Source organism: Fulmarus glacialis, unplaced genomic scaffold (assembly GCF_000690835.1).
Source record: "Fulmarus glacialis isolate BGI_N327 unplaced genomic scaffold, ASM69083v1 scaffold8463, whole genome shotgun sequence".
NCBI classification, from domain to species: Eukaryota; Metazoa; Chordata; class Aves; order Procellariiformes; family Procellariidae; genus Fulmarus; species Fulmarus glacialis.
Genome location: NW_009204835.1, coordinates 1 through 27,770, shown reverse-complemented (window position 1 = coordinate 27,770; position 27,770 = coordinate 1). Strand labels below are relative to the sequence as shown.

Genomic DNA, 27,770 nt, shown 5'->3' with positions numbered 1-27,770 from the left:
TTACAGCGATAAAACCAATCATTTTAATTGAAGCCATTTAAAAAAACCATGTGAGGCAATATAAATGCTAAAATTATACTTAAGGAATAGCTACCACTTTCTGAAAAGCTTTAAAACAGCAACAGACACTTTACAAAAGATTTGAGGGAAGAGAATAAAATTTCCAAACTACAGGTATTGTATAAAGGTAACATTAACAATTATCTTATAAAATACAGCAACAGAGACAAAATGGAAACTCAAGCTCCTTTGAAACTAAGACTTCTGGGGTCTTGGTTAAAATGTATGTTCAAAAACTATTTTAAACAAGGACTAAATACTTCATATTTTAAATTTACAGGTCCCTGGCATAAACATAGCACTATACACATCTTCCAAACAAGCAGTAAGTACAATTTCGTTTAGCCATGCGTGGTGTCATCTTCTACAAAGTCTTTGGCCATTTCTGCTGTGATCACATCAATATGACTAACCTGGTGGAACAAAAAGTAGTATACAGTTATTACAGTATATCCTACAGAATAAGACAGACTTATTTCTGAAGGCTCCAGGACTCAGCAACGGGCCTATAATCAATTTCTAATCTCCTTTAAAGAACATGACAAAGGACATCTGTAGATATTTAAATTCTTTCTCAGGAAGGAGAGAACTTTTACACAAGACTGCGATATAACTAGAAATTCACCATTGAAGTAAGACTGATTCACTTTCAACTAGACTTTCAAATCAAGTCTCAAATGCACAATTCGATAAGGTTCTCAGTAAACACCATAACTAAAACATACTATTTACCTTGTTTCTGAATTTTACACCATAGAACTTGTCAGCTGATTCAAGCAGTTCAGGCCTAAAAGTTGTTGTAATAAACTGAGCATGTTCAGCTAGTTCCATAATCATATCTAAAAAAAGAACACAAGAATTCTTTAATGCAATCTTTTCAATAACACGGGACAAGTCTTAGTATGAGACAGGCACAGAGTTTGCTATTCCTTATTCAACATAAGGTTTTGGTTAATAAAAAAAGAAAAACCAAAAAAACCAACCAAAACAAAAACAACCCACAAATCAAGAAAGGATCCATACCAGATTTTTAAATATTATCATTAATTCCAGTACCAACTCTGACAAATCCAGCCATTCAGCAAAATCAGTGGGGTATTAAACTTTTATGATGAGAAACAGAGTAACCACTTTTCCAACAATGCAATGAGCTAAAAGTTCATTTTTAAAACCAAACTACACTTCAAAACAGGACTATTTCCACCACACCAAAGTGTAGCAAGGAGACCCTTTAGACACAGTACACAACACAGAGCTTCTACCTGTCGCGAATGAGTAATGCACCACCACATTACCTAAAACCGAGTTCATGAAAGTTTCAGAAGGCACAAAGTTAAATTCTAACACACGTGTTGGGATATTCAAAAATGTGCCTTTATGATTAAAGCTTTTATCTTAAACATCAGGGATGAGAAGACAGACTATCACTTTCAACCACAATGAAGAATAAAGGTAGACAGTTACCTGAAACAGCTTTTCTGTGCTGAGCATCCAAGGCTTGGTCAATTTCATCAAACAAGTAAAATGGAGCTGGATCACATTTCTGGATAGCAAATATCAGGGCTAGGGCCACTAAGGATTTCTGTCCACCTGAAAGTTGCTGCATTTCTCTCATTTCACCCTGCTTCCCTGTGAACGATACCTAAGAAAACAATGCAACAGCAAGATGATTTCAAAATATTAAACCACATCACTTGTTATTATAGTAAATAAACAGGACCAATTAAACATTGCCTTTTAAAAATATAGTTAAAAGGCAATCTAAACGAATATTCAGAGGACCGAAACACAAATATTTTTCTTTACCCTTATGCCAACTCCAGTGAACTGGTCTACAGATGGAACACTGCTCTGAGATCCAGATCCCCTTTCACTCTCAGTGCTGCCTTCACCTTCATCCTGGGACTGACTGCCCTCCACATCTCCTTTCTTCATCACTAATGTGGCCTTGCCACCAGGGACTAACTTCTGGAATACTTCACTGAAATTTTTTGACACCTGAGAAAGAAACAGTCAATACACTAGGTCATTTTTACATAATGAAATCAATTGCAGACAACAGTGTTTTTACATGATCACACTAAGCATCTGCTTCAAAGCAGAGATCCACATTCATTCTTAAGCACACGTAGAAGAGAGAAACATACACTATACAGAGCTTGGTTTAAAAACATCTAAGCCAACTGTTCTTGTTGAGTACAAGAATTTTCAAAAATTTTTCAAGAAAATGGTAGAATTAAAACATAAAACAGCAGCAAAAGTAAGTATTTATTTAAGTAAACTTCAGGTGAGATCTCAGTTACGCAAATGATCTTTTAAGAGAAGAATTCACATACTTTGTAGTTACGATCCTTTGTTAACATTAGGAATTACTTTCACTAAATCTGGAGAATGGATTTGGTGCAGAGTTTATTGCCAGACATTTCCCAGAAAGGGTTGTATGTAGTACAAAAAGATTCACCAGAAAGGACATTTAAGAGGTTTAAAGCAAAACTAGCGTTGTAATACAACCAAGATGAGCACCTATTTAAAACACTATCCTATTTTTTTTTTTTTTTTCAGTATTAAAAAACCCCCACAAACCTCAAGTTACGTGATACTGCCTTCTATTATTATAGAATAAATGTACTTAATATCTGCTTTCCCATATAGCTGCTACATAATGGGACAATTTGATTTCAGCACCAGTGTCTTTACAATTGTTGCCATTTTGTTACCTGTTTGAAAGTCAGCTGAATAGCCTCGTATTTCCTGAGCTCAAGGACATTCATCAGCTCCATGATGGACTTGTAGCCCCTGTCCAGTTCCTCTTGTCTTTTTATCAATTTTTCCTTCTGCTCTGAGAAATTCACAAACTGATCTAAAGCTTTTTTATTAACGTGACTGTATTTCTTCAATTCCGTATTGCACTGCTCCAGTTTGCGGAATAACTGTAAATGGAAAATATTGATGTATCAAAGTGACTTGCAATTCTAGCCACATTTGACACTCAAGATGTACATGACGCTAGTATTTCAGGTCATGAAACATGAAACCAAGCACACTTATTACCTGCTTTAAACTTAAAGTCTGATACTTTTCAAAAGCCTCCTGTGGAAGTGAACCCAACTCTCGGATTTTCTTCATGCATTCCTCTTTCTTCTTGAGGAGCATGCCTTGCCTGTTAGTCATTTTTTCAAGTTCTTTTGTGTCGTGGTTAATGGCGTCCATATGCTCCTTTTCCATGTTCTTCCAGCGTTCCATGCTCTTTTGAAGCTCTTTAATTCCTGCTTCTGTTTTGTCAATAGAATTATCCAGATCTGAGATATTGGGGGAGAGCACAAAATCCAAAGAGGTAAATCTTACATGCCTGCATAAAATCAGCAATTACCCAGTCAAGTATTTATGAAACAAAAAGATAATCTAAAGAAAAAGATCTATTAAGGAGTAGGAAGTTATTTTAAGACAAAAAGCTGAAAAACCCTCTCTTTTCTTCCCTATGAGTATATGGCTTAAAAAAAAACCCTAACAAACATACTAAGGTCATATTGTTAAAGTCTAGAAAGGAAGCAAAAAAACCAAGTTTGAGCCATACAGATGCTATTTCCTATTTGACAGCAACTTAAGTTTTAGATAGGTTAGACAAAATTCAAGAACAACTATACAAGATCATGCTCGTATGAAGGTTGCTTCAAAAGTACTATGCCCTGAAGCCCGAAGTCTGTTATCACCAACACATACTTACTGGTATTACAGTGTGCAATTGTGGACACTTTTATTTATGTATGACACGCACAAAATCTTGTTTCACTTATCTTTTGGAGTAAGTTCCAAAAATCTATTATACACTACGTAACTACTACAGCATATTTGAAATTAATGATTACTTCTCATATTACGGGCTATTTCTAAACCAAAATACGGTACGTGTGAAATTTCAAAACTCTGGAGATTTTTCTTTGAAAAAATGATGCTACCAACCATCTGACCGAGCCAGTGTATCTTTCACTCGTTTGTTGATAGCCTCAAGTTCCGACGTTGTGGCAGTAAGAACTGTGCCACCTTCTGTTTCTCGTAGCTCATTCAGTTCCTATGGGATAAAGTAAATGCCACAAAGCTTAAGCATGGAGGGGAACAAAAGTATCAGCCAGACAAACAAGTTATCTTCTGCTACTCTACATATAACTGCATTCAATATTTTAGTAAAGTTTTAGAGAACAGTTAGATTTTCAAACACATCTGCCGTTATGATGGCCCTATTTATACATAGGCTGTGTATTTGGAGTAGGATTTCTGTCAAAAATTCACACACCTAAAATACTGTGCTGAAATTTAAGTAAAACACTTAACTTAGCTTGGATATAGGGAAACAAAATCCACCAGAGATAATACAGGGTAATGAATGAATATTTATCAAATGATTAATACATTAAAGCCCTGGAAATAAACCAAAAACAGATTGCAAAAGTACATTTAAGAGAAAATCCTTACTTGTTCCACTTGGTCTAAGCGTTTTCTCAGATTCTCATTGAGATATGTTTCAACTCTTGTGATAATGCCTTCTAGCTTAATCCTCTCATTCAAAAGCTGTCTGTTTTCCTGAAAAAATGAAAAAGTGTATTAATTGCCGTAACTGACTCCTAAACAACTCTTTTTTTCCTTTTAAAAAAAATCAATACAAAAAAACACTCTTCACACGATTCTGTGTATTAAAATACCGCACAATTCTTTGGACTCTTGCTCTAATTTTAACAGGTAGAAAGAACTAAACAGTAAATATTTTTGCAGCTGTCTAGTGTAAAAGTCAACCATACAAAGCAGTAAGTTTCTTAAAACTGTATTAGCATCTGAATCCAATTCTTAAACCCAGAAGAGCTTTAGAAAATATACTTAAGAAGTAGTATTTTTCCAACAACATAGTGTCAGACAAAACCTTAGTTTTTGTCTCATCTACCACGTGCTTAAAGGCACCATTTTATCTTCCGCACACTGTGCATCATTCCTTTCAGATGACATCCATTTGTATTTAGTGTTGTAAAGTCCAAGAGCAGGAGCAAGGAAACTGTGACGATTCCAACACAAACAGCCATAATTCTCACACAATACAGCTAGTAAAATTCACCCAGCATTTGAGAAAAACATGCAAATAAACTTTGCAGATGAGAAAACTCCAGACATGCCTGCCTACTACTGATGAAATATTACTTTAATTACACTGTATTAAGTGACTTTTCATACAAAAGGACAAAACTTGATTGGGAAGAAAGGTACCACATTTAATGGCAAGATATTTTCATTTCCTTACTTGCTGTAGTTGTCGAATTTCATCATTAAGAGCATCCACACGTTTCTGATCTTCAAGACTGAGCTGAGACAACAAATCTGTCCCCAGTTCTGCTTTTAATGATTCTCTAGTTGACTCCATAGCATGTAAACTTGCCTCCAAGCTCTGCAAACTGCGTTGCTATGGAACAGGTATTAGACAGAATCATTCCTCAAAGTAGATTTGTATGAATTTCACTTTTCTGTTTACATAAACGTATTTTTGTGACATATCTCTAGTCATCTCTTCATATTTCATGTTATAATGTTAACCAGAAAGGAATGCAAGTTAATCAGTAATATTAATGAAACAATTAATATAAAACCAGTAACAGCTTTCAATATCCCCATACTGTACCTTAGGCATAAATGTCTTTTCAGACTGCTGCCTTTTCTCCTTCAGCATTTTCATCTCTGACAAAATACTGTCTCGAGAGGCTTTGAACTTTCTCTGCTGCGTCTCAATTTGCTGCATTTGGTTCATTAGCTGGTCAATCTCATTATTAATCCATGCCATGGGCTAAGGAAAACTCTCCTTATTTTAAAAGGCGTTTTATACCTACTAGTACCTTCAATTTTTATTCCGTTTGGCATATTCAGCTGCCATCAAAATAAAAAACGAACAAATAAAAAACACCACAAAACCAAAATATTCAGTTGTACAGGAGAAATCAAGAGCCATCAACAAAAGTAACTTGAGCACCCTTATCCATACCAAGAACAAACGCGGAAAGCTTCATTTAGCTGTTAATTTTACAACATGGTACTTAGAAGAACACAGGGATACATTTGAACTTGTAAGGAAAACTCAGATCTTACAAAATATAGAAAAGCAGATGCCTACATTTAGAAAGAAATATTAGAACAATACAATTACCCCTTACTTAATTCTGAGGCAAAAAGTGTAATTTGTTAATGCTAATTTTGATATAATGACTTAAGTCATGGTGCAGAGCTTGCAGATGATTCTGTTTTAATTTATGTTGAATTGCTAACATCATGTTACTCCTACTACAATGTATATTTTAACATAACAACAACTGAAGTGTCCTAAAAATTAAATAATTCCCCTAAGCAAAGGTTACAGTAAAACACTTCACTACATACTTAAATATTCTAGGAAAACTGAATGAGCCACAGAACAGAAAATTATGAATGGGTATTTTACTTTCAAAATGACTGAGGTCTGTTTGTGGTATGTTCTAAAAGTTACTGTCTGACTGCAGTAACATCTCTTATTACAGTTACTGATCCCTTCACAGCTGAAAGGTACGCCACATAGGAATTTCTGTCGGTTAGATGAGCACTCTACCTATATCCCCTATAGATCCCTCCTCAAAAAGAAACCCAGGCCTAAAGATTTTGACTTAAATGATAGCAAGAAAGTAGTCTTGGTTAAAATACTGAAACCAAAGGATCCAACAGGTAATTTGGGAATTTAACTATAGGAATTCAAGCTCCCATTCTTAGCTACAAAAAGCAGGCTACCTGTACAATGCACACTGGGATTAGTGTTAAAATTAGTTTCTGCACAAATCCTTTTAAACCATATGCCTACATATTTGTAGTTTAAAAAAGATGTAAGGAAGGAGAAAATGCCACACTTAAATACTTAATTGTAGATACACAAATTGAGTCCTGCACAATCCTTACAGGTAACAATAAGAAGGGTGAAAGACATTCATTATCACTGGTGCATGTAAAGCCAGTTGGCAAATTCAGTCTATTTAAGTCACATTTAACAGACCATTTCGACATTCTTGCACTGACTTAACAAAACATAGGTACATACTTTTAAAGTTTTGCTAATCATCTGTGGATCTAAACATAGGCTTCAATGTTCTGCTTATCTGCTGCCCCAAAAATCTCTCTAACGCATTGCTGCAGGTCAAAAAACAAAGGAGTTCAGTTCAAATGACAGAATGACCTGCATAATGGAGAAGAAAATTATATAAACCTCCCCTGCTCCCAAATTCTAGATATTTGATCTCAAAAGGACACTGTAGCATTAAAGAAGTTAGAGAAAAAGGTGACAGTTACTTGACTTTTCGTACAAAGAGACTGAAAGGACCAAGACTGTCAAGCAACTCAGAGCTTAATTACAATGTAAAGCTCTCCATTTCCTCCCCACAGCATAAGTGGACTACGTAACACACCAATTCAGGACTCAAGTACTAAAAATACAGCATGATTCAGAAGAGGCAGTGAAGATTTACACAGATAACAAGAATATCTGGTTATAGCAGTTACTACATCAAACTCTAGAAGGAATAGAAAGCCTCAAAGTTTCGGGTTTAACCCCATCTCTCAGCTTTAAAGATCAAGATAAAATTTTAACAGGGACAAATTACTAAAGCTCGTTTTTCCTGAAGCCTACAGTGCCAGCCACTCTCTGAAGCAAACTACTGGACAAGGTGTGCTTCAATTACTATTTTTCAGTCAAGTTTCCCCACTATGGAAGTTTTACCAAAAAATTAACAGCAGTGGTATAGAAATGATTTCTTAACTAGTTGCATTGGTCTAAAAATTATTTTTAAAAAAGAATGCAATTCAGGCATATAAACAATGGATATGTTTTAAAATCTGTTATTTCCACTGGTTGCACACCAATTTTCACATGCAGGGTTTTTGTTTGTTTCTGTTTTATCATTGATTTACTTGTTACTAAAATCCCTACAGCAACATATAGAACCAGGCTGCACAAGCAACAGTCAAAACAAGTGCCACAGCTAATATGTAACATTATATTAATCTACTGTTTTTCATCTATCACTGTAACTGCAAAACAAAAGCTCTGTCATCACACAACCTTTCCCCAAGAACAACAAAAGGATATTTTCAATGTTTCTGCGTAGGTTTTCATTGAGTTTTGCTTCGAGTTCACCAAGTTCTTCTTCTGCCTTTCTAACGTCTTTTTGCAATTCAAGCCGAGATTTCCTTGTGTCATAATAACCTCCAGTCAAAGCACCACGATGGCTGACTTGATCACCTAAGAGCATAACAGAGTGAGACTATAAACCGCATGCTACATGCTCTCCATAATGTTCAGCGCAGTTTCTACAATACAACTTAGCAGATTAACTAAAACATTTCAACTAACCTACAGAAGTGCTGCATCAGTATCAGGAATCACACATGTATGTTTACAATAATTAGGGAAATGTTTATTTCTGTATTCAATTCAAAGTGAATTTCCTTTCTCAAGACCAACAGAGACTGCTATGATCTCCTTTAAGCATCAGCTTTTTTTTTTGTTTTTAATTAACTTCTGAAACAATGCAGCTTGAAGGAAAAAAATACTTATATTAAGGGAAAAATGCAAATGCCTAGCACTACCAGTTTAAAAAAAAAAAATCTCAAGTCTTCTGTAAGGGAGAAAACAAAAGGGAGGCTGAGTAATTAGCAGCATCTGTGGCTTGTAGAGTATGCTGTTACTGAAAAATTAATCATTTCCTCCTCAGATATCCTTAGGAATTTTTTCACATTGACTTTAAGAGACAAAAAGACAACAGTGAGCCTGCAGGGAATCTGTCCTCCAAGAACAGGCAATTAACAAAAGATATACATTATTTCAGAGAACATAATGTGTAGATGTGTCTGGTTCGAAGAAGAATTCACCTTGCACTTATCAGCAACTAAGGCCGTACATTCGCACCCTAAACACTGGTTTAAGTTTGTGGAAAACACCATAAATACTCCAGGAAAACAAACGCCTGTTAAATTGATAAGGTTCGTATTCATCCGATTTGTTTTATCTACTTTACAATTCTCAGGATGGAGATACATAGCTACTAACTTTTAGATCATAAGAAAATTCAATGACTCGTGAAGAAATTCTGTATTTTTAAGCACTGTACTTAACCAAGTGCAACCCTGTACATCTCAGTCAAGTATACTATTATTTAAATAAATTTATTTTGACAACACTAACAGACCATGTTTAATGAGCCTCACATTCCAGGGATCCTATTTTTACAATAACTAATTTATAAAGTTGCAATATTTACCTTCCAAAGTAATACAATCCATAGTGAAAGCTCTGGCCAGCTGGGTAGACACTTCCATGCTACGACAAATTAGAGTCTTTCCAAAAACATGTTTGAAAGCTTTGTCAAATCTTGGATTGTATCTCAGCTTACTGATCATAGGAATAGCATCCTGAAGTGACAGTGATTTTAATGAGAAGAACACATTGATACAAATATGGCAAGCATATTGCAACTAATTCATACACAGAATTCAAGAGAGCGCTGGAAAAAAGAAACTACCATCAAGAGTAAAAATAGAATATACTCCAGCCTTATAACAAGAATTTCTAAAAGTTCAGCACATCTCAAATTCACTGAATATTAACATTGGCTTCCTAATCAATAAACTTCTAGAACGAAGACTTCTGGAGCTGTGTGTATCATTATTTACATACAGGATGTCAAACCCTGAACTCAAAGCACGATATTGATATGAATGATATAAACAGCTGTCAGTTGGTAAAAGGATGACACACTGATTGAACATTCCCGAGACAAACACATAAACACTCTATGGAAATCAAGTGCAAGATTTTGCAATTTTAGCTTTTAACAGCTAGGCTTGAGCTTTAAGTCAGTAAGAGTCTACCAGGAATCTCATCTGAGTATTAAATTGCTACTGAAACAAGTTGAGTAAGTATTATAAACTGGCAGTAAAATTTTCTTCCTCCAAAAAATTATTCCTTTCTGTAGAGAGTAGGACACAAACATTAACACAGTTTTACTAGTAAAGCCCTCCCAAAACAACCACACTAGAAGTCTGATTGTTTCCTGTTTATATTTTCCTATGTTTATCGGGGGGTGTGTGTGGGTGTGTGTGCCTATTTTTAAAGAACTTATTCTTTAAAAGATTATTGTAGGAAGCAGTTAACATTTACACAATTTATTTAAAAGATTATTGTAGGAAGCAGTTAACATTTACACAATTAATTCACTGCTAAAATTTAAAATAAGAGCAGATACTTTCTTGAAATGTATTTCAGAACTACTTTTTAAATGGTTGTCACTGAAGGTTTATTTATGCATTTTTAAATATAAAAACACAACTCGTTTCCAGTAACTTTGATAAACTGTCCACGGCTGTAACACGGCTCTTCAGCTTTTGTCCATGGCAGCATTTCAGCTTAAAGAATTACAGTTCAGTAATTCAGGCAATTATCAACAATCAGAATTTTATTGTAAAATTCTACTTCTTTTTAGTATCACCTATTTACTTGTAAGGTGAAGTTAAACTTTAAAGAGCAAATACCTGGTAGGAAAGCAAGTATTTTCCTATAACAGAGCTTTTTATGTTGAGAAGCGTACATTAGAAGTAGTATTTAATTGCAGACATTCAACAGCAAACCACGTGGTGGGCATAAGCAACATACACAAACAATTCAAAATACAAGCCTTTGTAATTATGAAGTAAAGGAAAGTTCAAAAGGAACTCTAACTCACATTAGTCTCAGGGTAAGCAGTATCTCTAACATCCAGCTTGTTCAGAGGGAGGAAAGTAACTTCTCCAGGAAGGTTCATTTTGTTAAATTCCATTAGGATCTTTGTACTGACCTCATCAGAATCCACAATGTGATAAAACAACCTAATTAACAAGCCCAACAAATAAACAAAATTTTACTGTGCTAAAAGCACTAACATATTTGTATGGGAACAGTAAGCATGCAGGTACCATTAAATAACATATCAACATAAAGCTGCATTGCATTTTCTCCTCAAGTCTGTGCCTCAGAATAAGCAAGTGGATACACTCTATTCACTTTCATTAAACTGGGATCCGCCAAGAATTTTACATTCCACCCTCCAGTCAATACGCACGCAGTGTCACCGTGTACACAGCCTTTTTTGGTTCAACTGCAAACCTCTGTTCCCCATAGCATTTCAATATACAGTATTCAGCCCTCTTTGCATGGATTTACAGAGTTTGCACCATATGCCTCTGTATACATTCAACAGAAACAGAGACCACATCTACCTCCCTGTGCATGATTGGGACTAGCATCAGAGGGACTGAAATAAGTGATCTTCCTTTTGCAAATTGAACTACAGTTTGCTTGTTACTGCTTCTTCCAAACTATGGGGCACAACAGGATTCAGAGAGAACTGTGAAGTACTTTGAAGGGACACCCTTGTTCACACAGACACAGGTGTTTCAGATGAGGGACTGCATTTCAAATTGTGGTAGCATCAACATTTCTATGTGATAGTTTGCAAGATCATGTCACCTCTGTCCTCTTTCCTGCCTTTATGCCACTATCTACATTTCACTAGAAAAGAACTTGTATGACTACTCATGAATTGGAACAGGGGACTGATCACACAAAAAGACAGTTTAAATTAATTTGAAGTATCAGATGCTGTAGGAAGTGGTGGGTCACTCAACAGGCACTTACTTCTTCTAGACCACACATTACACAGACTCATTAACACTCAACATCTTTTCAGATAGCTTTTAAATAGCAGTTTTTGACAGTTTAGAGACCATCCTCACCCATGAAATTTTCCAGTGTAAATGAAATAATTCTTATTGATTGTTATCATTGAAACATCAGCATTTCTTACTGTAGAATTCTCCACACCGGAAGATGCTTTCCACTTTATTCAATATAGCTCAGCCTCACCACCAATCCTTCTGGTAAATGTCAGGAGTGTGGGTCTGGGGCCTTTCTTGGGGGTCTTTGTGTGGTTTTCACTTAGGTTTTTTTAGACAAGATCAAGAGCAGCTAGGATTAATTTTTAAATAAGCAGAATTCTTCTTAGTTCCTTCTCAAAAGAGTAGCAGTTTGATCATGCTATATAGAAGGCACTTTGACAAAAAAAGGATGAGAGCTCAAGTTCAAAAGAATAAAACTTTCAGTAGCAACTGGCACCAACAGCTAAATGGTAACACTGCAGCTGCTTTAACTTAAGTAACACTAAAGAGCATGTAATTACCTGTTCCCTGCAGTAACTTCAACACAGGTGTAGAAAGCTGGTTCGCATTCAAAGTTATTCATCACAATGCCATGATAGCCATTTAGAACATGCTGGTTTATGCCTTTTCGACGGAAGTGCTCCAAAACTTTGTTTATGCTGTCTATACCATTCAAAATGGCCTGTTAAAATATAACTCATTATTGAATTGTTTTACATTAACTGCCATTAAAAGATGCAGAATATCCATTTTACCTTTAACTTTGTGAAAGTCATAACCTTTTTTGCCAAGTTCCTGCTAACTAACCTACACCTCTAACAGAAGATACCTAAATATTTGAAGGTCTTTTTTTTTTAAAGCAAAAAGATATCAGAAGAAATTTTAGAAGTATTCCATTTCTACCTGGTCTCCTCACCTCTCCTCAATTACCTTGAGCTTACAAAACTGATCTCCAAGTAGTTCTAGAGCTATATATATTTGAAAAATTCAGCTTACAAATATAATTTGTCCATCTTAATTATGACAGTGAGACCATAACCAAAAGAAGTAACTGTCCTATCTTTCAGATATGACTATGACTTGTTCTTTAAGAATAAGAAAAGCTTCCACAAGGAATTCTCATATACAAGGTATCTTACCTTTCCTGTTGCTGCTCTGAGAAGCTGCTGTTTCTTTTCTAAATCCTCCCGCTTTGCAGCAAGAGCTTGTTGTTCTGCATTCTCTTCTCTCCATAGATAACTACAGAACAAAAAAAATTAAAATATTTTAAGTGTGAATGAAGTCTGAAGATTTTTTTTATTATTATTATTATTCTCAAAGACTGCTAATCTAATAGGAAGGTGAAGTGCAGGAGTTCATACATGGCTATATTTAAAAAACATACCTACATGCCATGTTAACAACTACACAGTTGGGGTCCTTCACATTAAGTGAGATTCAGACATATTTCAATTAATTACTAACTTTCTTTCGCTCTGTAGTTCATCCTTTTTATTTTTCACTTCATAGTATTTTCTGTCCAGTTCTTCAACACGAGCCTTCACTTCATTAAGATCCTGGTCCAGTTTCTAACACGAAGAAAAGAACAGTATGAAACTACAGCGCGCTCTGTTCAAAAATCTTTCTTTTATTCAATACTAAATTACTACTTAAAATTCAGAAATGATTCCTACAAACGTTTTAACCAATTTACAACAAACTGGAAAAGCACTAAGAATAAATACATCTTTGTAAGGGAACAGTAACAAGGTGAAGTTACCAAGTAGACTGCAAGGCTACTGAGTTGAACTGTGCATCTGGATATTACAGTGAAATGGCTCACTGTAAATCATGGTAAGAAACTGAATCAAAACAGTAACTATCATACACATAACTATGTATAAGCATGCTCTGAAATAACATCTGTGGTAAGAACATACATACTAGTCTTGCACACCATGCCATACTGCTATTAGTCAAAAATCTCAGCCTGCTCTCCAGCAGTACTAGTACTTTACACAGCTGCTGTCAACAGCATGCTGTTTAAGCCAATGCAGACATCCTCCCCTTGCTCACTTAACGCTTGCCATTTTCAAAGCAGCTCAGGGCTAGCACTCAGATAATGTTTTCATAGTTATCTGTGTACAGGAGGACTAGCTGTGTTCTCAAAACATAGCCAAGTTTTTCCAACCTCACTTTGCAAGCTCTCCATCATGTTCACCCAAGACGCCTCCCCTTTGAACAACAAAAAGCTATACAACTCTTAGCCTAAGTATAAATCAACCTTCCTTAAGGAGAAAAAGAAAACCAAGACATGTTTATAAAAGGAATCAAAGGCCACCTCAAATTTAACCTCTTCAATTCTACAGAATTCCTATTGAGCAGTACAATATAAATTACAAACAGTCAGTAGTAAATGCCATTTCTTTTATTCCCCAACTCAGAGAATCATTACTTTGCTAATGTGGGCCCCATCCAAACAGTATTTTAGTAGAACACCATCATCTTTGTACATTCCTAGATTTTGTCAGACTGATCCTTGATTTCGGTAGATATATTACACAAAAGACCAAGAGCACTGTCTATCAGCACATGCAGGGTAGCAGCATTGGCACTGGATGCTCTCCCACCGTAAGTGCAGGGATTTTCATTTTTTCAGGAATGGTATTTTTGGATTGTACTGCTGTATTTGCAGTGTAAGAGCTCTTTCTGAATGGAAATTAAAATCTGAAAGTTATGCAGATATTACTGAGACAGATTAATCTTCTAATATAGATAGGGTCGCAACTTCTGAACAGCTGCAACCGTGGTGCAAAGGTGCAGTGCCTGCAGCAGTTGAAAAGATCCTCTGTTTAGGGAAAGTAAGAGAAGAGTGAAAACACAGACGTCTCTAAATAAACATAACAAATTGTTATCTATATGAAACAGCCATGTTCAACATAGACAAGAACAAGGCAAAGCTAAGTCTCTTCCTGAAAACTCAGGCCAAACACTTTGGGGAAAGTACCAGAAAAAAAGGAAACATACAGAGTGAAGTTAGATGCAGTGCTAAAGGGAGTTCAGAGTTTATCTGCAGATGTTTTCAGTAATAAATTTTTAAAAGACCGCACCCAACCAGAAAGTCTCATCTTCCTTATAAATAGGCACGAAAGTCTAATTGTCCAAGATTGAGTGTTCAAGCCTTCTCTCAAAAAGTAGTAAGCTGAAAACTTACACTGTACTGTTCTAAATTTTTCTCCTTGTTTGCCTCTGTATCCTCTAAATCCTTGTGTATAGCTGCAATCTGCCGCTTCTTGTCATTGATGGCTTGATCTAAAGACTTCAGTTCTTTCTTTATCCACTTATCCCTTTCTTCTTTGGAAGTAAACTGGCTTCCTCGACCTTGTTTTGCATAAAGATCTGTTCTTTCCTGCGTAGCCTGTGCAAGTCTATTTTAAGAAGGGAAAGACACGCTGTATTATAAAGAAATCTTGAATATATTAAGAGCAAGCATTAAGAATTACCGTAAGAATCTTCAAAAAGTGTCAAACCAGGCTCTAAAATTTAAGCACCAAATCAGTAACAAAAAGAAAAGGATCATGTTATAAACCATAAAATCACCCAGAAGACTTCACAAAACAAAAAGTCAACAATAGCCCACAGAAGTGGTTAAGCTTAAAAATTAATTTCACCAAATACTGTTCCTCCCCAACAATAAAGGAGGCTTTTTACAGACCATCTGTAAGTACATATAGCTACCCCATTCTCAAGCAACAAGTACAAATCCAAGTTAATTGCACATATGGATAGTCTTGATAGTATCTTGGGTTTTTTTAAAATGCTTTGACTCCCCATTGTAGAATGCCACAGACCTAGCAATTCCCCTCTCTTCTTTTTCTTTTACACTGTTGAATTTCGGCTCCGTTTCTGCTAATTCTTTCTGCTTCTCCTCAATTTTCTCAAGAAGCTTTTGCCTCTCTTTTAACAGTCTTTTCTGAAAGTCAAACAAACCAGTATTTAAAGTTAGGTAGTATCAGGAACTGTATCATTAGAGAAATACACACTTCTACAGAATAATTTAATTGTAAGATTGCAAGATGCCACTGCTTCTCTGATACTACAGTGTTTCAACACTTAAGAAGTGAATTCAGTTCCAATCAGGACAGTAAAGAGGGATGACAGGAAGCATTCTCAAGAATGCTAAACTACACAAGCAAGGAAGGTCTTTATGGGCCAACCAACCAAGTTCGAATTAGTGCTATAAACAAAACTCTCCTTCCCAATACTTGCAGCAATTAAGATCACGAGAATTATAGGTGCTTGATTTTGCAACATGCAGGATGATAAAGGAGCGTAACACAGGAGTCTATGTTTACATCCCCGAGAAGGACACTAACGACATCACAAAAAACTAAGATATCTGTCTGGCAAACCTTAAAAAATAATGAAAGGCTGCAGTCTAAATCCAAAACTTCAATGTACAAGTATACTACCTTGTGCCAATGACATTTTAAGACTTCACCGCTGTTACGTACCCTTTGTTCACTGTTGCCAGCTAATTCATCCTGCAGATCTTTAGCCTTCAGCTCTAATTTAGTCCTCTGTTTAATCTGCTCCTGTCTTTCAGCACTAAGTTGTTCTTTCTCTTCTTTCATTGCCGAAATCTTTGTCTTCAGTTCTCGAACTTGCCGTTCTATTTCCTATGCAAATTTAAGTATGTAGTATCTTAAACACTGCATGCACATTTCGGTATCTATCAAAACTCACAAGATCGTTGTTATGTAGATAAAGATACACTAGAAGTGTGAAAAACTTCTCCTGTTTCCAAACAGGATGAAAGCGTAAAATAGAATTTAACACTCTCTTAGAACACCCCCCTCGCAAAAAAAAAACACAAACACAAACACAAAGCGAAACACACCTCTGAAGAGCCCTTGTTAAAAGTATTTTTACCTCCATTTTATCTCTAGCATCTTGCTGTGCATCTCTCAGCTGCCTGGATTTCTCTCCACTTGTCTCTCGTTTGGCAGAGAGCTGTATGGAAATATCACCAGTAGCTTAAGTAGCAAGTTTCTGGTTTAGTGCTAGTTCCAGAAAGTAAACAATTTGTTAAATTAGTGAAGAACATTGACAGGATTCTATCAAGGAACGCAAGGAGACATTGGCAAAAAGCAAATCAACAGCTCCTGTTACATTTTGTATTAGCCAAGATATTTTACCTCATCAAGCTTCGCTCGGGTTTCATTAAGCTCCTGATTATAAATGGTGTATTCTAATGCTCTCCTCATTTTATCCCATTTCTGGTACTGAGCCAGCTCTTCTTTCTCCTCTTCTAGAGTATGCAGTCTCTCTTCAATGTATTTCAACAACTCATTGATCTTCTCTCGCTTGCCCTCTTCAGAAAAGATGACAAGATTGACTGTAATACATTCCCACACCTTTAAAGCTACTGAATCTCCTCCAGTGATTAACTATTCGTCAGCAGTTACGAGATGTGAAAAGGAGAACCTGTATCCAGAAGTTCCCCAAAAAAACATCCTAACAGCAGAACTGTTGATACTAGCTATATAAGGCAACACAAGCATGTACTCTCTTGGCTCACACACTTAAAATAATTATAGACTATACTACATAAACTTTAGTGTTTGCATAGCAGTAGGTATCCTGATTTTTTGGATCACTGCCAACTGACATCACTCGTGTTTTGAGCAGTACAAATACCCCCTTATTAGCCTAGCTACAAAGTTTTATTACTAAAAGCACACATGAAGTCACTTATTAAACCTTTTGAGATATTTAAAATTCAAGGAGGAAATATGACATGCTCTGTATCATTTAACATACCACAAATAAAATCTATCTAGCAATTAGCTTTACTGAAAAAGCCATAAACCTTTAGAGATAATGGAATTACTGTGGCATAAAGCATTAATTTCTTAAACTATTTTTACCTGTTTCTTTCATCAGTGAAATACTCTCTTCTTTACGTTCATCATACACTCTGGTACCAGCTACTTCTCTTAGTAACTTCAGTCTTTGAGAGTCAGGAGCTGTGGCCATCTGGTTGATCTGAAAATTCAAGATCTAAGATTTCAATAGCCTGCTCTGGATGTAAGGCTAACCACAACAGATCAAAGATTGCACTTTTTTTGCTGTGCCTGCTTGCCTGAGGTTTTGGAAGGAAGATTCAGATACCTAGTACATAACATACTGCTCTCCTTTTGAGACAATTACTTTAGGACAGCAAGTATTCCGCTTGTAATGAATTTTGTTGGTTTTCAAATGCTACTGGTTATTGCTAAAACTCAAGATACTAGTATTACGTAAACTGAAGAAATCATTACCCGCTCAAAATTACATTTAGAGAAACTCAAGTTTGGGCTTTTAAGTCCTGGTGCTAAACCACATCGTTTAAACACTTCCATAAAACTAGACCAAAATGTAGAGGTTATAAATCTCAGAATAATTCAGGTCATGAAACACTCATTAATCCAACATTAAATCAGTCATACAATTGAACCCGACGTAACGCTTACTTTCCTTCGATAGAATTTCAGTGTTTGCATCCTTTTATAAGAAGGTAACTATTTCTAATTTGTATTATATTAAAACCAGTTTGTGTATTTTGCCTGTAAGAGTCATGTGCACCACTACAAAACACAAGTGACTTTCCAGCTGAAGTTGTTTCTTCCAAATACACATGTTCAGCTGTATAGGAAAATTTATCCTGATAAACATTTGAGAAACTGTACTGCTGGGTCAGCATTTCTGCCATCAAGTGCTTCTCAAGATTCCTGCATTCCCCTTTTAAGCATGCCTTTCAGTAATCTTTTGGAGCTGACAGTTATCAGTGTCTCCATGGTGTCCCACCCTGTGATCCATTACAAGTAATCTGTCCTTTGTCCCCAGATCTGGGTGTCCTTTGAAAGCTCTGGTAAGCCTGCTTGGGTCTTGACGACCAGTTAACACAGGCCATGCTGTGAGCCCTTTCCCTGCTCTGTGTGTTCACTTTTGGTGCTTCCACATGTTTCCACTCATCCTTCATTGACAGTATTTTTAGCTTCTTAAAATTCTCTACGATTACTTTATTGCCTCATCTTAAGGCCCAGAAATCTATGAATTTACACTGAAATAGTCACTAGGAATTAAGTTTGCTTTGTATTTAAGTATACAGAAAAGCATGTGATTGCAAAGATTACCGTGAAAAAAAACTTCTCTAAATATCAACGTAACAGACATTAAAAATTTTTTTCTTAAAATCGACATAAATGACTAAAACAGTAAGATTTGCAAAAGCGGCATCTACAAGAACTGTTTCAAACCAAAATGGATTTAGGTTTTGGTTTACTTCTGCAATAATTGAACTAAGTTTGGCATCTAGGAAACATGATACTCTTGACAGTGATTTCTTCCACTTTGTGAAAAAGAATCTTACCTTTCCTTGTTTGACAATATAGTAGGGATTACTGCGAGAAAATCCAGCACTTTCAAGAAGATTCATTACATCATTTTTCCTGAAATGTTATTGTGAATCTATTAAAAACACTTACAGTAGAAGTGACAGCTGTAAAAATTCAGTAAAGTATCACAACTATACATCACATACTATAATCACTGTGTGCAATGCATGCTCTGTTTGAAGAAGCTTCTTTATTTGATAATAGCCAGTTCTAAAATGAAATGAAAGAATAAAAATGGAAAATACCTAAAATATCGTAATGTTGGAAACAGATTAAGAAAGAAGCACCTTGAAGCAAAGAGGAGGCAAATACAGGTAAAGATATCACAAGGAAGGATAAGAAACAACCTAAAGTCTGGTAACTCTTCTATTTAAAAAAGCCCTGAAAGAAGTATTATATAAACAGTTAAACATCACATTAAGTCTGCTGTCTAATGCACAAGGACTAATGTCCTTGCTGTCAAACTACCAGTACTCAGTATTACACAACTAAATTAGTATTGCTCATGGAACTCGTAAGAATTAATTTATTTCAGGCTAGAGACGCAAGTGTTCGGTGTGACTAGAGAATTTTACAAAAATATTACTAGTCTCATTCAGCTAAGGAAAAGAAGTACCTACGTCACCATTTTCTTGTCTAAGAAATATTGGTCCTTCTTGGCTCCAATGACTCTGCGAAGTGAGACTTCCTCTTTATCAATCTTAAGAAAACAAAACCCAGTATGTTTAAATGCTTGCAGTAGGTATGTATAACTAATCCAGAATGTTTATGGCACTTTTTATCAGAACCGACTCAAAAGCAGTTACCGTACTGAAGACTTCTATAATACTGAGATACTAAAGTCTGAAGTGATCATCTATTTCTGAAGTAGTGTGTTCAACTTACCGGTAACCTGTTGTCCGAATTGTCAAAAATAATTTCCACAAACGCTGAAATAACACGAGGACCTGTACCTTCCTAAGAAAGGAGACATTTTGGTTAGGTAATTCCCACCTTGGAAGGATGTTGAGCTCATTCATCTCCCCTTCTCCCTGACAATCCCACTTCCCCTTTCCTTCCAAGGATTTCAGAGTCAAAAGCATCTATGTAAGATCCAATACATATATTTTTATTTCTGAAAGTCTTGGATACACATTCACCAATGTGCATTATCAGCATAATGTATTACTTTGTAATAAATTCCCTGTTGCCAAAGGGAAACAAAAAACATTTAAGGATGCTTCCAAAATAATTGCCTTAAAATATCCACAGCCCAGCAATTTACCATTTTTTGTAGTAACATTCAAACACATTAGCTTATTCTTTAGTCTTGATTGTTATACACCTTCACTTACATGCAACAAAGCCAGTCTCTGCTCTGGGCGAAGATGACTAAACTCATCACTAAGGACAAACTGAATTGCTGTAATAAAATAGTAAAGAAACAGAAGATTTATTCTTTCCTTTAGGGAGATACGCAGCAGTTTCTTTAACTCAAAACATAGCATTTTACTGTTGTATAGTACAATCATGCCGCTGCTAATATCTTACAGTGTTTCTTCATTAAAAACCTTAATCTGCTAGATCTTTATCACTCAGCCTGCTGTACACTAGAATTTCTCTGAAGAAGTCTCATTGTCACCACCTTACTAGTTCACTGCATAAGCATTGACAATGCTGCACAAGTAGGGATTCATGAGCTTTCCTCTACAAATACATAGCACACAGGCTAGGTTAAACATATCACTAAAATACTTAACACTTGGCAATTTATAAAGACTACCATCACAAAGGCCACTAACACCTTTGGCTAGCCTCTTTGCTCCTCCATAGATGCTCCCACCCCACAAAATCCCCCTCATAACCATAGGTTAAAAGATTGTATAAGCTGTGCTATGGAATCAACTTAGAATTTAGCCACTAAGAATGTCTGAAGTAATTGCAAATACCACAATCGGCTTTCAAGGTGGGTGACTTTTAGAACTTTTAGATCAGTTTCCTCCTGCAAATACTTTTTTGCCATTTAAAAACCTTAGAAGGCCCTTAGTAAGAGAAGCCAAATACTGGGGAAAAACCTGAAGGTATGTATTAAACAAGTGCACTGAGATCTGCCTTTCACCATTATCAAGTAATGACCAATCTGCCACTCCTTGTTGAGGAAGAACATTTGGTAAATCAACTTCTGGCAAAAACAAACAAAGAAACCTGGTATCATCAGCATCCCCACGCCATTATATTAAGAAATCCATGCTTACCGTAAAAAAAGTTGCTTTTTCCAGATCCATTTCTTCCCACTGAAAATTAAAACATAAAGTATAACCTCAAGTTGATGTGAGTTAACATTGCAATGTACATTAAATTTTGCATATAAATATTCAAGAACAGAGCCAAAAAAAATCTCGAGGGGATGAGGCAAACTTAGTAGGTGGATCACTTAGTCATTGTCTGAGAACAAGAGAGCAGTCCTTTCCCCACTCAAATACATAACAATGACTTACGAACTCCAATATTATTCCACAATGAGAATGGTTAAACCAATCCTATTTATTCCCATCCTTTTAATACTGATCTCCTGGTGCGATAAAAACAGTAGACCTAAACCCAATTCTTCTGGTCCCAGCATCAATTTTTTATATTTAACCAAAGGAAATCACTTGCCTGTACATTCAGGCTGACGGTATGAACTTCAGGTAGAGCATGAACTTCTTAATATTCCACTTGCTAATTCAGCAATGTTTTGTTTTAAAAAGACTGGAAGATGTACTATATCTATATAAAAAATAAAGGTATAAGAACACTGCACTACGCTAACATACAGTAATCTCAGTGTTCATTCTGATGTGTTTCAGCAAGGCTCAGTGTCTTATCTTTAAGATCAAAATTTCAAAACTGCTTGCCTTCCAGCAGCAATGAGCATCCCAGGCTTTTCATCCCTTCCTGCCTACATGCCCTCCAGATTCACCTCATCCCCAAAACTACCTGGGATTGCTATGAGGTCTTTAAAAAGGCAAAAAATAGTGAAGCCAAATTTCATCCCCCCCTTTTAAAAACGCTAATACCTGGATAAAGTTTTAGCTCCCGCTAAAGTAACATTACATAATAGGACACGCCATTCAAGTCATATGCATGTTTTTTCCAGTCTCAAGAGTAAATCCTGGCTACTAAGTTTTTATGCCCAAAACTGACTGTTTTCTGTTGGGTCAGCAGTCTCAAAGTTGCTGCACAATCACTAAAATCAATGCAAATGAAAAGGCAGGACCAGGCATCCATGGGCAAAACCAGGAAGAGGCGTGAGAATGGTGGACAACAACACACTGTTAGATTAGGTGTTATTTATGAAACTACACTTTGAAACTTGTATTATACTTCTTGTCAGTCCACATTCCAGAAATTCATTCCTCCATAGCTAGAAGAGGATCTTCTTCTCTGCAGCAGTTTATAGTAGCTAGTGTGCTTACTTATCAAAAATGCATACAACAACAACAAAAACAAAAACAAAACAAAAAAAAGAATCCCATACAAATTCTCTGCTGCTGTTCCTGCAAGGACAGCTTTTAAAGGGCGTCTGGTTGATACAGAGATCTGCACATATGAAGGACTTTACAGACCTCACTCAATTTCTGAAGACTCAGACATACTATTGTCACAGTAAAATTGAATGCTAGCATTACTTTGCTATAAGTGGAATACGCCTTGTGACATGTTAAGACAACTGTAAAGAAGTTTCCGAAACAGAAAATATAGTCATCAAATGTAGGCAGAATATTAAAAACTATAAAGGACTTTAATGTAAACATCATCTGAAATAACAGTGCAACTCTAGTTAGTGTTGAAAGACAAGTATCAGAACTCACCAATGACATTGTGTTTTGAGCTGAATGGGTCCACAATGGTTTGGTCCCTGTAGCTTCGAAAGCCCTGAATGATTACCTAATGAGAAGAGTGAGTTATTTTAACAAAGTTCTCTCTGTTCTTTAACTATAAGGTTTTACAGAATATTTACATCAATTATAATATACTTGATTTCCCCCACTCTTCCCACACACACACTTCAACTTCCCAGCTCAAGATCAGCAACTTACCTTGTAAAACTTGCCCCTTAAGTCTCACTTTAGGGACAGATTTTTCTCCCCACATCACAAGAGATGCTGGTACTTATTTAGGTCAAAGCACAGTGAACAAGAGAGTTCTAGGAGTCTTTTTGTAACAAACTACACAAAAAGATGTATTTGCATCAAATATCACATTCAGGAAAGAAACCCCCAATATAACAAGCGCTTATCCTAGTAGGGCCAGATATATATTTAATTTTTATAATGCAATCCACATACAGCATACGAATTCTACTTGCAAATTCTCCAAGTAGAGCAATTGCAGACTGCAAAAACTATACCAGACACTACCTGTTTTACACGCAATACAGTCTTACTTTGTTTTACTGTGCAACCTAGAGGGAAAAGTAAAAAAGCAAGCTATCTTGGTTCTAGTGAATTCACTTCCTAAACAGACAAAATACAAACCTACACAATTAACTTCAGGAGCCACACACCAAACAGACATCTAGAAGCAGCATGTCAAATTTCAACTACTCATTTTCAGTAGTGATTTGAGGTTTGCCAGGCCATGTAACATACAAGGTACAGAGTGACAATATCCCAGTACTTCAGCGGTTCTGCACAGCAGCAGAATTGATCCAACTTCCAGCATGCATATTCCAGCATTAAGCAACCTTTTCCAAACATTAAAGCTGTGCTGGAAGACTATACAGCAGCTTTTCTCTGCTCAGTAAGACATCAGAAAGACAGCAGCCACCTGAAAAGTTTTGATGTTTGCAGATCTTTCAGCAAGAATGCTTACAAAAGGACTAGAATTGACATTTAATCGCTACGTCCGTCCTTTGCCCACCTCTTCCCCAGAAGAAGCAAGATATTGTTAAAATAATGCCAATGTTTCACCATGATAGCTATCACAAACTAAGAATTACTTGTTAGGAAGACATCTTACAAGATATTTCTCAATATTATTACTGCTTAAGTTTAGAATGTGAAATTATTTAGACTTTGTTTTGTTTTGTAATGTCTATGGTCTGTCGTGGTTTAACCCCAGCCAGCCACTGAGCACCACCCAGCTGCTCGCTCTCTCCCCCCAGGGGGGATGGGGGAGAGAATCGGAAGGGGAGAAGGGAGAAAATTCGTGGGTTGAGATAAAGACAGTTTAATAGGTAAAGCAAAAGCTGCGCACGCAAGCAAAGCAAAACAAGGAATTCATTCACCACTTCCCATCAGCAGGCAGGTGTTCAGCCATCCCCAGGAAAGCAGGGCTCCATCACACCTAACAGTTACTTGGGAAGACAAACGCCATCACTCCGAATGTCCCCCCCCCCCTTCTTCTTCCCCCAGCCTTATATGCTGAGCATGACGTCATATGGTATGGAATAGCCCATTGGCCAGCTGGGCCAGCCGTCCTGGCCACACTCCCTCCCAGCCCCCCGCGCACCTGGCAGGGCACGGGAAGATGAAAAGTCCTTGACTCACGTAGACATTACTTAGCAACAACTAAAACATCAGTGTGTTATCAACACTATTCTCATACTACATCCAAAACACAGCACTATACCAGTTAATAGGAAGAAAATCAACTCCATCCCAGCCCAAACCAGGACAGGTCCCATCACCATTTTCTATTTTTCTGAACATGGTCATCCCTTCTCTTACATCTTCAAGTATAAAATAGCCCATGTTCCAGAAGATGAGCCTAATACTTGGTATCTGAGAAGCACATACAAAACTTCAGCAAAAAGCCTAATAGTACTGTAAACATTAAAGCAAGCCTTTTCCCCCCACTACAAAAGCCTACATTAATTGTACACTTGAGCAACTCAATAAACAGCTCCCTTCAGAATCACACTCATATTCCGTAATATTCTGGTAGCACGCTATGCAAACGGTGGGGAAAAAATCCTGCCCATAAAATTTACTAGACAGAAGACTGGGAGAAGGAAGTGCCTTGATTTATTCATGTAAAGTTCGGTCTTAAGTCTTTCTCCCACTATGTGACAGCCCATTATCAAGGATTATCACAGAAAACTCATCTTGCCACCCGTTTATACTAGTGGATTAAAACCGCCTCACCAAAACCGAATGAAAACGCCATGCCAGACAGCAAATCAAGCACTCGAGTTTATAACAATTGAAATGAAATAAAACTTAAAACGGCATTAACTAACTTTTTTTTTTCTCTTCCCAGGCACTACATCTTCCTTGTCAAATCCTCTTTGCAAAATGATTTCATTACTGGAATCTGAAGCTAAGAATATGGGTAGACAGAAAATTCCTAATCCTTGACCATCAAACATCAGATCTAAGCAACAGCAGCTATTTTGGAAAAGGAATAGTCTGCCACTTCCTCCAATACTTTGCCTATCTAAACCTTTTTTGAATTGCAACTGTCTATGCTCCCTTTCCTTGGGCAAGATACAGTTCTCATGAAGTACCTGCACTGTATTCAGATCTAAATCCAAAGCAACTGTATTGGAAGTAATTAGGGATTTCAGAATGTAATGGACCAAACTACAGAAAGCAAAGATTAAGACAATGTATTAACTGAAGACTACCCAGTCACTCGCTGTGGCTGTGAACACAGACACCCACCTCCCCTAAAAAAACAGTCTGCCTCCTCTGCCAGACGGAGACTTCTGCAGTAATAGCAAGCTCTGCCTCAATACCAGTGGCTTTCAAAGTAAAAACAGGAACAGCAAATCTTATTTGGGTCTTGCCACCAACTCTAGGCCACAGCAACTACGTTCAACTCATTCTGATTTTGAAAAATAAATAAAAATTAAAAAATAAAAACCAAAACAAAAAAACCAACAACATTTGGCAAACAATGCTGCTTCCCAATTCACCCGATTTCAAGAAAAAAAGAAAAGAATGGGCAAAAAATTTGCTCTCTAGTACTTTTACAGTTTACTGTAACAATCTAAAAACATACAGATTGGAATAGTTCATCTACTTTATTCTCAAAAGAACCTGAAAGCCTCTACAAAAAGGTAAAAATAACAAATCGTTATTTCTTGGATATTACTATAGAAGCACAAACTTTTACAACCCACATACTCAGGCACCACAAGAGTATAATTCAGGAAGACTGTGAACACCATTTCCCCCCGCTCTCAAAGTTTTTTCCTAGATGGCTTCTCACTTCATCCATCCTCCGTATTCTGAAACATCGTAACTTTATTACCTTATATACCCTCAGATTAAGACTTAAATAATTTTAATCTTCAAACTCCAGGAACGCTTTCTGGGAAGCAGCAAAATAAGGGATATTGGTGGAACCAAATTCACCCTCATCCGTATAAACACCCTCATCTTGTTATGCTCTCTTCTATAGCTCCTAGAACAGTATTGGTTATTGACAACCTAAATTACTTTTTTTCCAGACGAAACTCATTTCCCTTGTTCTGACTTATCTGGACTTCTTACTCTGATTCTATAGATGTTCACTACTGTTTCCTTCTGTGCAATTCAAATTCGGAAAACAAGAATTCTTATTCAAAGACTTTAAAGCAATGTGCACACCTACAATGGTAGAGTGATTTACTAAAACACGATCAAAAGGCATTTGAAACGCTCCCTAGTCAGCCAAACAGCTGATGAAAACCTGATTTCTATGTAGAACATGCACTTTTAAGCATGATAAAGTATTCTTCTTAATAAAGATACCCGTAGGGTGTCAGAAAACTGGGTAAATTTTGAGTTCACGAGAAACGAGAATGCTAGTAGGCTTTGTATGAACATGCACAGGCAGTGGTACGAAAGCAGCCATAAAAATTCAACCATTCTGTGCAATATACTACGCAATACGATTGCAGGGATATACTACAGAAGTAACATTAATGATCGCCTCAATCTTAAAAACTGTTTGGAAAAGGTCCATACAAGGCCCTTCTTTTTAACTGAACGTTAGCTGCAGATTGCTTGTCAAGGATGAAGTGCAATAGGTTAAATGGTCCATGCCCGGGGGCCGAAGGCATCACCCCAATACAAACAGTAACTGTTGTTTCTCCCGGGAGAAGGGGCAGACAGAACCAGTTTGAATTGAAGCCCCAAATACAGTCACATTTCCCCATTAAAACCACATACAGATTTTAGAAAAAGTAAAAAAGAAGCGAACCCACAACTTTAACAGCTGAAAGCCGCTGCCCAACAGCTGAGGACAACCCCTTGTTTGCGTACGAGCACCCCGTGGGTACAAGCCTCCCGGCATTGGGTCGGCCGTCGCCTAGAGGGCCGGATCACCAGGGCCGCCCCGTCCAAAGGGTCCCCATAGAGCCCGCAAACAAGTCCCGGGTCCAAGAGGGCCTCCCCCCAACGCCACTTCACACCTGCAATGAATGAAATCAAGCCTGGGCGAGGCGGGGCAGAAACGCCCCCCGCCAGGACTTGCTCCGCGGTTGGGCCGGGGACGCCCTCCAACCCCCAGTAAGGGCCGCGGTCTCCGCCCCGGGACAGCGGCGAACCAAGCAAAGGCCTTCGGACCCGCTACCAGCCAGCGGGCCTCTTGCTGCGGGCC

General features: G+C 37.0%; 1 protein-coding gene across 1 annotated transcript; it reads right to left on the bottom strand.

Annotated features, from left to right (window-relative positions):
* On the bottom strand, positions 1 to 23,126 carry SMC3 (structural maintenance of chromosomes 3; the record flags this gene model as incomplete). The annotated part of the gene is made up of 28 exons (XM_009575142.1): positions 1 to 473; positions 793 to 899; positions 1,525 to 1,702; positions 1,867 to 2,058; positions 2,778 to 2,990; positions 3,112 to 3,359; positions 4,021 to 4,129; positions 4,531 to 4,638; positions 5,345 to 5,503; positions 5,720 to 5,869; positions 8,196 to 8,350; positions 9,369 to 9,519; positions 10,830 to 10,971; positions 12,321 to 12,481; positions 12,939 to 13,038; positions 13,264 to 13,367; positions 14,993 to 15,206; positions 15,630 to 15,751; positions 16,293 to 16,457; positions 16,711 to 16,791; positions 16,977 to 17,152; positions 17,709 to 17,826; positions 19,193 to 19,271; positions 19,838 to 19,917; positions 20,103 to 20,174; positions 20,552 to 20,619; positions 21,452 to 21,490; positions 23,051 to 23,126. Coding segments are annotated over 28 exons (3,639 nt in total), but the record flags the coding sequence as incomplete, so codon positions are not given.
* Positions 23,127 to 27,770: the final 4,644 nt, after the last annotated feature.